The sequence below is a fragment of the Podarcis muralis genome, chromosome 2 (assembly GCF_964188315.1).
Source record: "Podarcis muralis chromosome 2, rPodMur119.hap1.1, whole genome shotgun sequence".
Taxonomy (NCBI): domain Eukaryota; kingdom Metazoa; phylum Chordata; class Lepidosauria; order Squamata; family Lacertidae; genus Podarcis; species Podarcis muralis.
Genome location: NC_135656.1, coordinates 109,228,829 through 109,244,174, shown reverse-complemented (window position 1 = coordinate 109,244,174; position 15,346 = coordinate 109,228,829). Strand labels below are relative to the sequence as shown.

General features: G+C 44.5%; 1 protein-coding gene across 1 annotated transcript; it reads right to left on the bottom strand.

Moving 5' to 3' along the window:
* Nucleotides 1–2,232: 2,232 nt before the first annotated feature.
* Nucleotides 2,233–10,802, bottom strand: LOC144327043 (C-type lectin domain family 2 member D-like). Its single transcript, XM_077925186.1, has 6 exons — nt 10,500–10,802; nt 5,679–5,830; nt 5,353–5,463; nt 4,690–4,883; nt 3,939–4,042; nt 2,233–3,512 (listed from the first exon to the last, which is right to left on the bottom strand). Exons 1-6 carry the CDS (start codon nt 10,637–10,639, stop codon nt 3,350–3,352), a joined length of 864 nt encoding a protein of 287 aa, XP_077781312.1. The 5' UTR covers nt 10,640–10,802; the 3' UTR covers nt 2,233–3,349.
* Nucleotides 10,803–15,346: the final 4,544 nt, after the last annotated feature.

Sequence of the window (15,346 nt, the reverse complement as noted above, 5' to 3'; positions counted from 1 at the left end):
TTTACTGATGCTAAGGTATAAGTTTTCATCTGTCCCAAGAGGCGTCTGGTAATATCTGTTCGGATTATTTTTATTTATTAAATTTATATACCGCCCTATACCCACAGGTCTCAGTACAGTTACAACTTAAAATCACAATATGAAAACACAAAATACATTTTTATAAAAGCAGCCCAAGAGCCCCGCCCCCTTCTCCCTAATACCTGTTAAAAGGGCATTGGATGTCAATCAGCTTCATGTCAGTCAGCTGAGGATAAATAGCTCACCTCTTGGCATGAAGGGAAAGGTTTTGATGTGAAAATAAAAACAGTATTCTGATACTGAATGACACAGTCTTCTCTCTTTTGTTGTTGTTGTTTTTTTTAAAGCAACAACAAATCATTTCCTTTATTTTGCAGGTTTACAGTATCGGACCCTGCTAAAGTAAACAGCTGTGGGTTGATAAGGCGAAACAGTGTTAATTCTAACGCTTGTAGTACTTTATATAATTGGATGTGCATGAAAGCAGCTTTCCAGATATAAGCACAAAATGGAGCCAAGTGTTGGAAGGAAGAAACCATCTCATTCTGAACAATGAGTTGCCTACTGACTTCTTGTGCAGCTTGCAAGATCGCCTCCAGCCCAGAATAGTCTGCAGTTGCCAGGATGCTCCTTAACTGACTTATGGCAGGAAGCCTAAAGCCGTAGTAATAACTTGTGTATTATGGGTAAGGTTTTATTCCCCAAATGGGCAACTGTCATAAAATCCAAACCTTTGCTAGTGTATTGGGACAAAAGCAGCCAGTTTGTCAGTTCCCTTGAGTTCCCTTTCATTGATTTATATTAATATAATACTATTATAAAGCAATTAAGTGAAGAATCTGTAGCCAAAGGCAAAGGGGAGTTTTTCCAGATATTAGGTAAAGGTAAAAGGTAAAGGACCCCTAGATGGTTAAGTCACGTCAAAGGCAACTATGGGGTGTGGTGCTCAACTTACTTTCAGGCCGAGGGAGCTGGTGTTTGACCACAGACAGCTTTCTGGGTCCTGCCATTTACCTTCCCATCGCAGCAGTACCTATTTATCTACTTGCACTGGTGTGCTTTCAAACTGCTAAGTTGGCAGGAGCTGGGACAGAGCAACAGGACCTCACTCAGTCGTGGGGATTTGAACCACCGACCTTCTGATTGGCAAGTCCAAGAGGCTCAGTGGTTTAGACCACAGCGCCACCAGCCTCTTCACTCAGGGAATGACTAATCAAACAAATGAAGTGATGATTTGCACCCCCATCAGTGCACTGTCTGTGGGAGAATTTATGGATAGTAAATACCGTATTTTTCGCCCCACAGGGTGCACCGGCCCACAGGGCGCACCTAGGTTTTTGGGGGGGAAATAAAGGGGGGGGAATTATTTTTTCCCCAGGTGTGAGGCTGGGGAAGCTAGAGCTTCTCCCGACCCCAGCCCCCAGAACAGGCTGCTCTCCGCAAGCCGTGGGAGCCCTCCCGTGGCTTGCGCAGAGCTACCCGAAGCCCCAGCGTGACTGCTCAGCGCGCCTGGGCTTCGGGGTACAGGCAGCTCTGCGCAAGCCATGGGAGCCCGGCGGAAACTCCCGCAGGCTCCCAAGGCTTGCGGATAGCTTCCTGAAGCCTGGAGAGCGAGAGGGGTCGGTGCGCAACGACCCCTCTCGCTCTCCAGGCTTCAGCGAAAGCCTGCATTCGCCCCATAGGACGCACACACATTTCCCCTTCAATTTTGGAGGGGGGAAAGTGCATCCTATAGGGCGAAAAATACGGTATGATATTTATGGATAGTAAATTCACGACATGTTGTGCATTGTGGGAAAATATGACGAAAATGACCCACAGGTGATATTTAACACCTGCCAAACTAGCGAACATGTTTTAAAAAGAAAAAGGTAAATGTTGGGAATGCAATGAAGTAGAGGGATCCTTTTTCTACATGTCGTGGTCCTGCAAAGGAATCTGGGAATTCTGGGAAATAATAATGAATTTTAAAAGATATATCAAAATTACCTTCCCCAAAATGCATTCCTTTTGGGAATGGTAACAACAGAAGTCCCTAAGAAACAAAATAATTGATTATTATATGCCACCACTGCGGCTAGAATCTGATTGGCACAAAGGTGGAGAATGAGTATGGTACCCACCAAGGAAGAGTGGCAGTTTAAAATGCTTGAATATGCTGGATTGGCAGGCATAAAGAACAGGGCAAGGGAGAAAAAATGACAAAGAATATAAGGAGGATTGGAAAACGTTTATTGAATATTTTAAGAAGCAGTATAAACAAGTAACAAGTGCCTGGCAGTGCTGTGGTCCATGGGGTCACGAAGAGTCGGACACGACAAAACGACTAAACAACAACAAGTAAATAACCCAGGAGGAGGTCTTGAGTAAATCCAGCAGAATAAAAATCAACAGAATTAACAGCATTTAACAGAGAATGAACATTGAAGATTAAAAATTTGGAATACACTATTTAGCAGAAAGGTAAAGAAACCAAGAAAAGGGCAGAAGGGAAGCTATCAGACATTTATTTGTATGTTGAGATTGATATCAAAGTCGTACAACTGAGGGGTGGAGGAAAGGGGATGTGGGATAACAATCTGAAATAGAAGAAACAATTGATGGATTCCTGGCAGAATGGTTTAAATCCACAAATCATCAACTTGTGCCCTCTCCACTTAGTTCGCAAATGGCTAGGTTCAATGTAAAAGACCAATGCCTCTGCTTATGATTTTTCTTGGTGACAGATTTCAAGATTCATTATAAAGTAAGACAAGTTTCTAGCTGATGTTGTACAAAGATCAGGTTGAAAGTGTGCAGGCACTGAAGCCTAGTTCAGATCATTTGAGGTTTTGTATGAAGCTGTGAACAAGCGTCAGAGTTGAGCACTCCTCTCTGTAGTCTCCTGTCACACACCAGCTTTGGTGTAAAATTGTTTCCATACATACAATTTGCTGCCTTTCCTTCTAGAAACAATATCCAGGTCATACAATGGAAAGACTTACCTAAGCATGTCAGAGAATTGTGACAAAAACAGAAAAGCAAGCGGAAATGGTGGCAGCTCTGTGGTCAGAGAATCAAGTGAATACAATCTGTATTTGTTCACCTGATTGTTGTTGCCTTCTTGATGTCCACAAATGGCATGTCATTAAATACTGCCTTACATTGTTTTGATGCTTCCTTTACACAGAAATGAATGCAAGTTGCACAAACAATGTTAAATAGTAGACAGTGAGGTTAATATTGTAGATTAGAAGGAAATCAAACTGCAGCGGAGTGGAAATAGTGCTGATTGTGATTAAAATGGGCCAGAATGGAAATTGCCGATTTCTTACATCCCTGGGGTTGATCATAATTCCTCTTGGCATATGACTTTTCCTGCTGTAGAGTTTTTATTTCTCATATACGCATCAGGGTGACTGCAGATCCACTTTATCGGTATGTGGCAACGGGAGGCAAGGACAAACTCCTTGCTTAGATACGCGCAGTTTCCGCTTCCTTTCACCACCAACCTGCAACACGAGGAGGAAATGTGAGATGGGCAAGCCAGGTTGGCTGCTCTGTCTTGTATGGGTGGGACAGTGTCATAAACTACGTAGCCAAGAATCCATTAGCAAGCCGCATTGTGTTCATCACAGCTGAAAATCCCTTGACTGGTGGCCATCAAACCTCTCTTTAAAGATCTCCAATAAAGGAGAGTCCACAACCTCCCAAGGTTTGATTGTCAGACAGCTCTTACTATCAGAAAGTTCTTCCTGAGATTTAGTCCCCAACATATCAGGGAGGTTACTTAGAGGTTTATGCTTTGAGTGCAATTCTGATTCCTTGAAGTTCACATTCTCGACTGATTTTTGGTTACAGATTCAGGTTTGGGATCAACTCACTGTACACAGCATGCCTCCTGCTTAATCCCAATTCAGAGAAGACCAAGGACTCACGTGTTACTGTTTTCTGACCCATCTGCCCATATCCAGGTATCATCGAAGTCCTTCCGGAGGCCAATCCAATGGTCAGCTTCGCCCTTGAACCGGAGCATGAACACCTTGGTCGAAAACACACAAACAGCTTAGAACAGTGCCTCCAAGTGAGTCTTCCACCTCAAATAATGCCAAATGTGGGAGGAGAACAAGAACTCCCAACACAGACCTGGGCAGTGAGACTGGAGATGCAAAGAAAGTGAGACTTAGATAGCAGAAGGAAAGCTTTGCTGAAAAGGGAGGAAGGAGATTCAAGGAAGATAGGAAAGTGGCTGAAGGAAGAGTATATGGCACTTGCGGCCCTTGAGATTTTGTTGATCTATAATTCCCATTATGGCTGCAAGATGGATAATTTGTTTACATCAAGATTCAGGTTAGTAGCCGTATTGGTCTGATGCAGTCGAAATAAAAATAAAAATAATGAAAATAAATTCTCCAGGATCACCTTAGAGACCAACTAAGTTTGTTCTTGGTATAAGCTTCGTGTGCATATCTGAAGAAGTGTGCGTGCACACAAAAGCTCATACCAAGAACAAACTTAGTTGGTCTCTAAGGTGCTCCTGGAGAATTTTATTATTATTCTTGTTTGCATCAAGCTATGACAAAGCCAAGTTACGTCCCAGATTCACTTTATATTTCCATACGGATAGCTCATCCTTAGTGCTGTGCAGGAGATAATTCTCACAAACATTTATACATTTGTTGGTCTCACCTTTTCCAGCTCACTCTGAATCGCAGCCAGAGAAGAGCCCTGGGAAATGCAAAAGCACTGGGCAGATGTCCAGTTTCTTTCTTCTTCTGAGAAAAAGTAACACTTCCCTTCATAGCCAACCCAGCCAGCTGGGCATGCTGGTCCCAAAACAGGACAGTTATTCACTTCAGGGGAAGTCTGGTTGGATCTCCCCCCTGCAAGAGAGAGAAAGTTCTGCTCTGAACTGGGATCTGCACATAACATTGGCTCCTGTCCATTTCAACCTCTGGCTGGGAGGGAGGGGGGGAAAGGAACCAATAAGCAGCAATTGTGGCTCCTGGATTCAGACGCTTCTTGGAGAGAGGAACGGGAAGGAGTAGTAAAGGAATCACACAACTTGGGGGAGCTTTGTTGCTCAGTGGCAGAGTATCTGCTCTGCATGCTGACAGTCTCAGGTCCAATCTTCGGCATCTTTAGGTAGGGCTGGGAAAGATCCCCTCCAAAGTCCCAGAGAGCCATTGGCAAGAGCATGGATAATACGGATTCAGCCAAAGGCAACTGTTTTCCTAACTGCTGCTGCTTAGTGCGAACTGGCCATTAGCAGCCAAAGTGCTGGTGGCAGACAGGGGTCATGACTGGGACAGACCTGGAAGAAAGCACTAAGAAAACAGGCAGAAAACTCACCTCTCGGGACAGCAAGAACCGGGATGGTGATGAAGAGGAGGATAATAATGAATTCAATTAAGATGTGATTCTTAGACGTGATTCTTCTACTGTGATAATTAGCGTGACCCCCTGAAATGAAATTAACACACACAAATAATGGTCTTGATTTACCATTCCTAAGGAAGAAGAGCACAAAACTCACCTACAAGGCGGGTTTCACATGTAGCCACATCAAAACACACACAATAAACTAAAATCTTTCTCTTTAAAAAACCCCAACCAACTACAATCTGTCTCCAGTCTCCATCTTAATACTTTTCACGCATCAGAATTAACTTGCTTACCAGATTTTTCTCTCCTCTCTGAATGTTCAAAATTGTAACTAGCTCCATTCCGTTGAGGTAAAAACACAACTTGCTCTGCTAGGTTTACAGGTTTCTCGTAGGTATTGGCATGTTCCACCATTTTTGGTTCACCTTCCAGCAGATTCTTCATCCTTCAGAAAGATAATAGAAAACCTTATTTACAGGCAAAACAACCCTTGCTTGCAGAAGCACCAGACGCCTTTATGAGAAACAAGAGGAAGGTATCAAAAATTTAGGTTTGCAGAAGTACAAATATTTAAGTGAAGAGGACAGCCCCCTAAAAATAATAATAATAATAAACTGAGGTCTGAACATGCTCAGTAGCCATGCGGAAGAAGAGAGGTGGGCAATCTTTCCCCCTCAAATTTCCTTCTGTGTCACATTCCACAGAGCTAGAAGCAAAGGGCAGCAGGGCACCTACTGTAATTTTTATCTTTGTACATAAGCTGTACATCTATAGAAGTTTATAAAATTACAGTCATACCTTGTGTTGCATTTGCTTCAGGTTACATCTTTTCAGGTTGCATCCTGCAGCGACCCGGAAGTAGCGGAAAGGGTTGGAAGATTTAGGAAAAAAGAAAGTACTTCTCTACACAGCACATACTCTAAACTATGGCACTTGATCCCCCAGGAGACAGTGACTGCCATCGTGAATGGCTTTGAAAGAGGACCGGATAAATTCACTAGCCACCTGCCCTGTTGGGAGCACCAGTGTTTCCAAATACGAGCTGGCAGTTGAAGGCATGCAGAAGGTACCAGCACCCCTAGGTAGGGCTGGGAGACCTGTGCCTGGGGAGCCACTCCCAGTCAGTGCCTACACTACTGAGCTAGATGGAGCAGTGGTCTGATCCAGCAGAAGGCAGCGTCCTCTGCTCCTCTGCACCAAGAGGAAGGCTGGTTCAAAGCAATCTGCTCAGCCGGCACATGGCCAGACCACTTGCGGACCCTGAGAGCAGGTGGAGGAGGGAGGAGGAGGAGGAAGCAGGGGGTGAGAATTAGCTCTTTTCCAATTTACCCTTTTTTTTTTAAGTTCTCCAATTCGATTTCTTACTTTTGAGAGTTAATCGCTCCGGTGCACAAGCTCGGAGCTTCGCTCCTGGAGGTTAGCAATGGCATCCCGCTGCCTGCCTTTCTACCCTGCTGCTCTCGTCTCCTCTTAACAGAGGGTACCTGGCGGCCGGGGGAATCGCCAGATGGCTGTGCCAGGTTCCTGCCCCCTGGATCTCCTTCCAGGGGTCTTTGGGGGGCTGCGGCGCCCTCGAAGCACCCCCTTGTTCCCTCCTTGGAGCTGGATTCTCTCTCCGGAGGGCAATCCTGCTTGTCTTCACTTCACGATCAACCGGAATTCTAAAATGGTGTTGGATTAGGCTCCCTGCATCCCTGCATCCCTGCATCTATTGACGAGCTGCTGTGCAATGTACATCCATTAGCTTAGTCTAGCCTGCCTCGCAGGCTGTTGCAATGTGCAAATATAAAAGGCAGGAGGGTGGCAGGGGGGGAGAATATACAACCTTGAGCTCCTGGGTGGAAGAGCAAGAAGCAAATATATGGCCACCAACATGGATGGCTTAAAAAGAGGACTAGATGAATTCATGAAGGATAAGGCTCTCAGTGCCTTCTAGCGATGCTGCCAATCAGAGGCAGCGTGCTTTTGAATACTGCTATATTGGCAGCCTGCATATGCATTTGAGATCTGGTACCCAAGAAAAGAGCTAGACTGGGGCAAGGACCTTGCCTGCTATATACTGTGTTAGATTATATAATCTAACTGCAGGGCCAGCCCTATCATGAGGCAGAGTGAAGCAGCTGCCTCAGGTAGCAGATGGGAGATGGGTGGGAGAAAGTAATGGTGAGCTGTTGGAGAAGAGAGCTCTCTGTGCTGTTATTATCTGCCCTGTGGCCCCATAGCTCCTGCCCTCAGATATGGTGGAGGACACTGTCTGGTTACAACTGTAAGAGTCAAGTGCCTATCTGTGCATGGAATTGAGAGTGAGTGCTTTCTTGTCTTTCACTTTAAACAGCAAGATATTTGGGCCAACTCCTGGCTTCCGGAGAGGCTTCCTGTAGGTGGAGTTGTCATCCTGCCCTTGGCAACAGAACGTTGTTTCTCTTCAGAGACTGTGTGCCTCACTTTTGTTACTTTCAGCTAATCTTCCAAGATGGCTGGTGGATGGAGTGTATTGTAGATGTATAGTAAAAAGGGATACATATGTGCTTAAGACATACAGGCATGTGACTTGTGTTTTGCACTTGGGAATTGCAAAAGAATTCAAAAAAGTTATGTTTTAAGGAGTTGTGAGGTAGATAGCTAGGCCCTACTCTGTTTCAGCCGAATGATCCCAATTTCTGTCTGTGCTTCTCAGCGATAGCTGGGTGAATAATCTGGTATCACTGAATTCTCTGTACCTATCTTAGTTCTTTCTAACAGAGCAGAGCAACCAAGTAATACAACCCTGTTTTTGCTGAATATTGCCCATACAACTGGACTGGCTTTAGAAACAAATGCTACTACTTTTCGGAAGAAGAAGGGGATTGGAACTCCAGCTACATATTTTGCTTCTCAAACAATGCGTCTCTTTCTAGGATTGAAGAGGATGAAAAGGTGAGGTGTAGAAACATTGTCTGTCTAAGCTGTTTGATATATAAGTTCCCTTATATCCCTCTTAAAACAATAAACACATAGCAATCTTATTTAAAGTCAAAGCAAAGAAGCATAGACCTAGTGATGTAAATAAAGCACAGAAATGAAAAGAGGGAGGCCTTAACTACAACCTTCAAATTAATGCATGCACAAAGGCTGAACTACTAATATAAATAAAAGAGATGTCTTTACTGATGCCAAGGTATAAGTTTTCATCTGTCCCAAGAGGCATCTGGTGACGTCTGTTGGTATTATTTTTATTTTTATTTATTAAATTTATACACCGCCCTATACCCACAGGTCTCAGTACAATTACAACTTAAAATCACAATATGAAAACACAAAACACATTTTTATAAAAGCAGCCCAAGAGCCCCCCCTCTCCCCAATACATTTTAAAAGGGCATTAGATGTCAATCAGCTGCATGTCTATCAGCTGAGGATAAATAGCTCACCTCTTGACATGAAGGGAAAGGTTTTGATGTGAAAATAAGAACAGTATCCTGATACTGAATGACAGTCTTTTATTTTTTTAAAAGCAACAACAAATCGTTTCCTTTATTTTGCAGGTTTACAGTATCGGATCCTGCTAAAGTAAACAGCTATGGCAAAATAGAGTTAACTCCAAAGCTTGTAGTACTTGGATGTGCATGAAAGCAGCTTTCCCAAGATAAGCCCAAAATGGGGCCAAGTGTTGGAAGTAATAACCATCTCATTCTGAACAATGAGTTGGCCCCTGACTTCTTATGCAGCCTGCAAGATTGCCTCCAGCCCAGAATAGTCTGCAGTTGCCAGGATGCTCCTTAACCGACTTATGGCAGGAAGCCAAAAGCCGTAGTAATAACTTGTGTATTATGGGTATGATTTTATTCCCCAAGTGGGCAACTGTCATAAAATTCAAACTTTTGCCATATTTTAACAAAGGCTGTCAGTTCCTTTGAGTTCCCTTTCATTACTTTCTATTAATGTAATATTATAATGCAATTAAGTGAAGAATCTGAAGTCAAAAGCAAAGGAAAATTTACCAGATATTAGATTAAGGTAAAGGTAAAGGACCCCTGGGTGGTTAAGTCCTGTCAAAGGGGGCTATGGCTCGCTTTCAGGCTGCGGGAGCCAGTGTTTGTCCACAGGCAATTTTCTGGGTCATGTGGCCAACATGACTAAACCGCTTTTGGAGCAACAGGGCACCTTGATGGAAACCAGAGCACACTGAAATGCCGTTTACGTTCCCGCCGCAATGGTACCTATTTATTGCACTGGTGTGCCTTCGAACTGCTAGGTTGGCAGGAGCAGGGACTGAGCAACGGGAGCTCACCCGGTCACGGGGATTCGAACTGCCAGCCTTCTGATCGGCAAGCCCTAGGCTCTGTGGTTTAGACCACAGTTCCACTTGCTTTTGTGTGCATGCACACCTCTTCAGCTCGTACCAAGAACAAACTTAGTTGGTCTCTAAGGTGCTACTGGACATTTTTTTTTATTTCTACTGCGTCAGACCAACACGGTTACCTACCTGAATATAATCCACATAATTTTTGCCACCCCGTTGCCAAGCCAAACTCTCCTCCTTGTATCTTTGTGCTGTCGTTTCGCATCTTTCAGCACCCATAGCAAAGTCTTCACCCTTACCTTTAAAACTCTCCACCACTTTTCTCTACCCTAATCTTCTCCACTTCTTGTCTTGTCCTGCCCATAAGGCCGATTATACAAATAAATGAGGTTGTAAAATGGTGCCTGCTGCAGCGAGGGTTATAGTGGAGACATACTGAACTTCAAATGGCCGCAGTGCTCCACAAAAGAATCTCCCTCCCTTATTTATATCTCCTCCTACATTTGTCTCCTGTCCTTCTCGCTTCCTCCAGCTTCCCTTTCCCCAATCAATCCCTTAGCATCCTTTCTTCTGTGGTCTCCTCGTTCCTAAACCCACAATCGGAGTCAATTCCAGCCACACCTTGGGCGTAGCCAAGATTTTTGTTGGAGCGCGTTAGGTCTTTTGTGAGGCGGGGGAGCCTCAGTTAGCTATGTGTTTTTATATATTTTTATTGATTGCGGGGACAGCTGTCCCTCCCCGCCTGCCCCCTTTGCTATGCCCATGAACCACGCCTAGACACCTGCTCTTTATGTTAACCCCTGTGAATCCACAAAAGCTTCCCACCACCTACCTCCATCCGTTCGTTCCAGTCTCGTTGCCTGTTGGCTGTCCCAATTTGCGAAGACGACTGGCTACATTCCTCCTCTCTTCGCTGGAGCTGGGGGGTGGGGAGAGGGCGAGGAATCTACCTTCGATCTCCCCCCTTTCCATCCTGACCAGCCTTATTCGGGGTCTTTGCCAGCTCCAAGAAGAACTTGGCGCATAGTTTCCCGCTGCTCCCGTCCTGTGAGGCGCTGCCAAGTTCTCAGCCTCAACGCAAAAGATAAGCAGTCGCTCGGAAAATCAAGCCTCGGCTTCTCTTCTGGGAGAGGAAACTCAATAGGCACTCCCCTCTCCGTCCCTTCCCCCCCCCCCCGCCCCCCGCCCCTCTTTCAGGCAACTTCTCAGAAGTGTCCTAGCCACAACTCTGCTTCAGCCCTCATGCAAGACAAGGCGTCTCTCCCCTTTGCATCTTATGTGCCCTTCAAACACCACGCAGAAGGCCTTCTCGGTAGAAGTGCAAGGCCCTTCCATTAGATGCCAAGGAAATAATAAACTTTTAGAAGGTATCTGAAGGCAGCCCTGTAGAGGGATGTTTAAAATGTGTGATGTTTTCCTGTGTTTAAATTTGTTGGAAGACTGGTTGGGGCAAGCCAATCAGATGGGTTGTTGCTACTACTACTACTACTACTACTACTACTACTACTACTACTACTACTCATTTGGTTAGAGCATGGTGCTGATACCGCCGAGGCTCCAGGGTGGATTCCCGTACGGGGCAGCTGCATAGTCTTGCATTGCAGGGGGTTGGACTAGATGATCCTCAGGGTCCCTTCCAATTCTACGATTCTTTGATTATGATTATTATGTAAAAGCGACAGACAAGGCTTTAATGGGTGTGGGATTGCAGGACTTGTCTGTCTGTCTGTTCTGTTTGCATGAGTGTACACTGCCCTTTACAGAGGGAGGTGGGGAACCAGTGGTCCTGGGATAGCACACCCAGTAGAGCACGAGACACTTAATCTCGGGGTCATGGGTTTGCGCCCCACTTTGGGCAAAAGATTCCTTCCTTGCAGGGGGTTGGACTAGATGACCCTTGAGGTCCCTTTCCAACTCTACAATGCAATGCTTCTATGATTCTATGATGCGGATGCTGCCAGACTCCAGCTCCCCTCATTGCTGACCATGGTGCTGGCTGGGACTGATGGGAGCATGAGGCTTCAGGTGGAAGGATCCACAGGTTGGGGGGCAGGGAGGGGACTACTGAGGATGCAGCAGATTCGGCCTCCAATGAATGCCTTGGCCTCTGCCTCTGCTACAGTGGCAGCAGTAGCTGCAGCATGCGCTTTGCATTCTCAGGCAGAGGGGAAGGAAGTGTATACTGTGAACACGCCCTGTGTTGCCTCCGACACTGTTCTGCTCCCATGCACTGTCAAGCATATGCAAACTAGAGACGTATTTCTTGCCTGCTATAACCAAAACAAAAATATGTTGCATTAGACACGCTCCAGAAAAAGTAATTATCCCATCCACTTTAAGAAAGAAAAAGAGAAAAAGGAGGAAAAAGAGAAAAAGGAGAGAGAAAATAAGAATTGATAGTTTGTTGCAGGGCAGGCCCAAGACATTTTGGCACCTGTGGTATAAATTGGTGCACCCCTCGTCACCAAGGAGTAACTATTTCAGGAACAGGGGTGCTGACTAAAGAGGAATGTTTTTGCCTGGTGCTTAAGATGTATAATAAAGGCACCAGGCATACCTCCCTAGGGAGAGCATTCCACAAAAGGAAACCACGGCAGAAAAAGCCTGTTTGCGTGTTGCCTTCCTCTGGACCTCAGGCACACAAAGAAGGACCTTAGAAGATGATCTCAGGGTCCGGGTAGGTTCATATGGAAAGAGGTGGTCCTTGAGGTATTGCAGGCCTGAGCTGTTTAAGGCTTTATGGGTCGAAACCAGCACTTTGAAATGGGCCCAGAAACTTATTGGCAGCCAGTGCAGTCAGACCAGAATCAGTGTAACATGCTCAAACTCCCTTCAGATGTGAAGGAAATAAGCAGCTATCCTATCTTTAAAAGACATCTGAAGGCAGCCCTGTTTTTTTAATATTTAATGCTGTATTGTTTTTAACACTCGATAGGGAGCTGCCCAGAGTGGCTGGGGAAACTCAGCCAGATGGGCGGGGTATAAATAATAAATTATTGTTATTGTTATAAACTGTCTTGCTCCAGTGAGCAAACTGGCTGCTGAATTCTACACTCAATAAAGTTTCCAAACCGTATTCAGATGCAGCCCTACGTAATCTAACCTCAAGGTAAAATTTTGACCATATTGCATGAAAAAGAGTCTGGTTTTGCAGTCACCCCCCCAAAAAAAATTTCAGAGCTTGGGGGGGGGTGTATACTTTTTCCATAAAGCAGCTTACACTCTCAAGTAAAAACTTGACAGTAACAACTAGAAGTAAAAAATACAGTACAACTAAACAATAAACCGGCATAAAAAGTGGAGCACAGAATTTAAAATGGAAAGCATAACAGTATCAAGACATAAAGTAGGCTTGCCCTATTTCAGTAAGTAAAGAGGAGGACACACCAGAAGTTGTCGAGCTCAACAAACCCCGAAGTTGTTGAACATTTTTTTTACAAAAACGCCCAAAAATTGTGATTTATTTTTTTTAAAAAAAACCAACCCTGGTTGTCAATTGAAAATCTCGACTTATGGCAGCCCTACATAAAGTCCGCAAACAAAGCGAGAGACACAAATGACACTAATTTGGCACTGCCGAGAGCGAGGAGACTGTGATTCCTGAAATGCTAGGGATTGGACACTAGATTTATAGATTTTTGTTTTCAACAAAAAACAAAAACATGTTGGGGTTTGCTTAACTTTGTGCTAATATAAAAGGCCATATTCAAAAAAACCAGCAAGCTTCTAATAAAGTGTTTTAAACCATTCCCCCCCCACACGCATTTATAACCTGCCCTCCCCACTCCCCCAAGGCAGGGATTGCCAGGGTAGCTCTTTTAGGAGGTTGATCTGCAAAAACGAACAGGCAAACTTTGCAGGGCATGGGGGGGAAGCACCACCACCTGCTAATTAAGGTCTGTGCATAAAGTTACTGATGGCCAGCAGGGCTAACTAAATTTGCACCTCTGTCAAGTTTATTGTCAGAAGTGGTACGCAGATACTATCCATCTGAGCTGAGAATAAATAGCTCACCTCTTGGCGTGAAGGGAACGGTTTTGATGTGGGAATGAAAACAGTATCCTGATAACAACAAATTTCCTTTATTTTGCAGGTTTTCCGTATCAGGCCTTGCTGAAGCAAACAGCTGTGGGGTGATAAAGTGAAATGGTGTTATTTCTGATGCATGCAGTATTTTATCTAATTGGATGTGCATGAAATCAGCTTTCCAGCACAAAATGGGGTCAAGTGTTGGAAGTAAGAAACAATCTCATCTGAACAATGAGTTGGCCACTGACTTCTTGTGCAGCTTGCAAGATCGCCTCCAGCCCAGAATAGTCTGCAGTTGCCAGGATGCTCCATAACTGACTTATGGCAGGAAGCCTAAAGCCGTAGTAATAACTTGTGTATTATGGGTAAGGTTTTATGCCCCAAATGGGCAACTGTCATAAAATCCAAACCTTTGCTAGTGTATTGGGACAAAAGCAGCCAGTATGTCAGTTCCCTTGAGTTCCCTTTCATTGATTTATATTAATATAATACTATTATAATGCAATTAAGTGAAGAATCTGTAGCCAAAGGCAAAGGGGAGTTTACCAGATATTAGGTTAAGGTAAAAGGCAAAGGACCCCTGAATGGTTAAGACCAGTCAAAGGCGACTATGGGGTGTGGTGCTCAACTTACTTTCAGGCCGAGGGAGCCAGTGTTGTCCACAGACAGCTTTCTGGATCCTGCCATTTACCTTCCCAGCGCAGCAGTACCTTTTTATCTACTTGCACTTGTGTGCTTTCAAAATGCTATGTTGGCAGGATCTGGGACAAAGCAACGGGACCTCACTCAGCCGCGGGGATTTGAACCACTGACCTTCTGATTGGCAAGTCCAAGAGGCTCAGTGGTTTAGACCACAGCGCCACCAGCCTCTTCACTCAGGGAATTACTAATCTAACAAATGAAGTGATGATTTGCACCCCCATCAGTGCACTGTCTGTGGGAGAATTTATGGATAGTAAATATATTTATGGATAGTAAATTCACAACATGTTGTGCATTGCGGGAAAATACAGTGGTACCTCGGGTTAAGTACTTAATTCATTCCGGAGGTCCGTACTTAACCGGAAACTGTTCTTAACCTGAAGCACCACTTTAGCTAATGGGGCCTCCTGCTGCTGCCACGCTGCCGGAGCCAGATTTCTGTTCTTATCCTGAAGCAAAGCTCTTAACCTGAAGCACTATTTCTGGGTTAGCGGAGTCTGTAACCTGAAGCGTATGTAACCTGAAGCGTATGTAACCCGAGGTACCACTGTATGGTGGAAGTGAGCCACAGCTTATATTTAACACCTGCCAAACTAGTGAAAATGTTTTAAAAAGAAAAAGGTAAAGGCTGGAAATGCAATTAAGTAGAGGGATCCTTTTTCCACATGTGGTGGTCCTGCAAAGGAATCTGGGAATTCTGGGAAATTATAATGAATTTTAAAAGATATTTCAAAATTACCTTCCCCAAAATGCATTCCTTTTGGGAATGGTAACAACAGACGTCCCTAAGAAACAAAATAATTGATTATTATATGCCACCACTGCAGCTAGAATCTTATTGGCACAAAGGTGGAGAATGAGTATGGTACCCACCAAGGAAGAGTGGCGGTTTAAAATGAATTGGCAGGCATAAAGAGCAGGGCAAGAAAGAAAAAATGACAAAGAATA

Excerpts from the sequence above, each read along its gene's own strand:
- LOC144327043 (XM_077925186.1), bottom strand. The coding sequence starts at position 10,639 with ATGGAAAGGGGGGAGATCGAAGGTAGATTCCTCGCCCTCTCCCCACCC. Across the intron at positions 5,831-10,499 it reads ACTGGAACGAACGGATGGAG|GATGAAGAATCTGCTGGAAG; the intron begins GTAGGTGGTGGG and ends ATCTTTCTGAAG. Across the intron at positions 5,464-5,678 it reads AGAGAGGAGAGAAAAATCTG|GGGGTCACGCTAATTATCAC; the intron begins GTAAGCAAGTTA and ends ATTTCATTTCAG.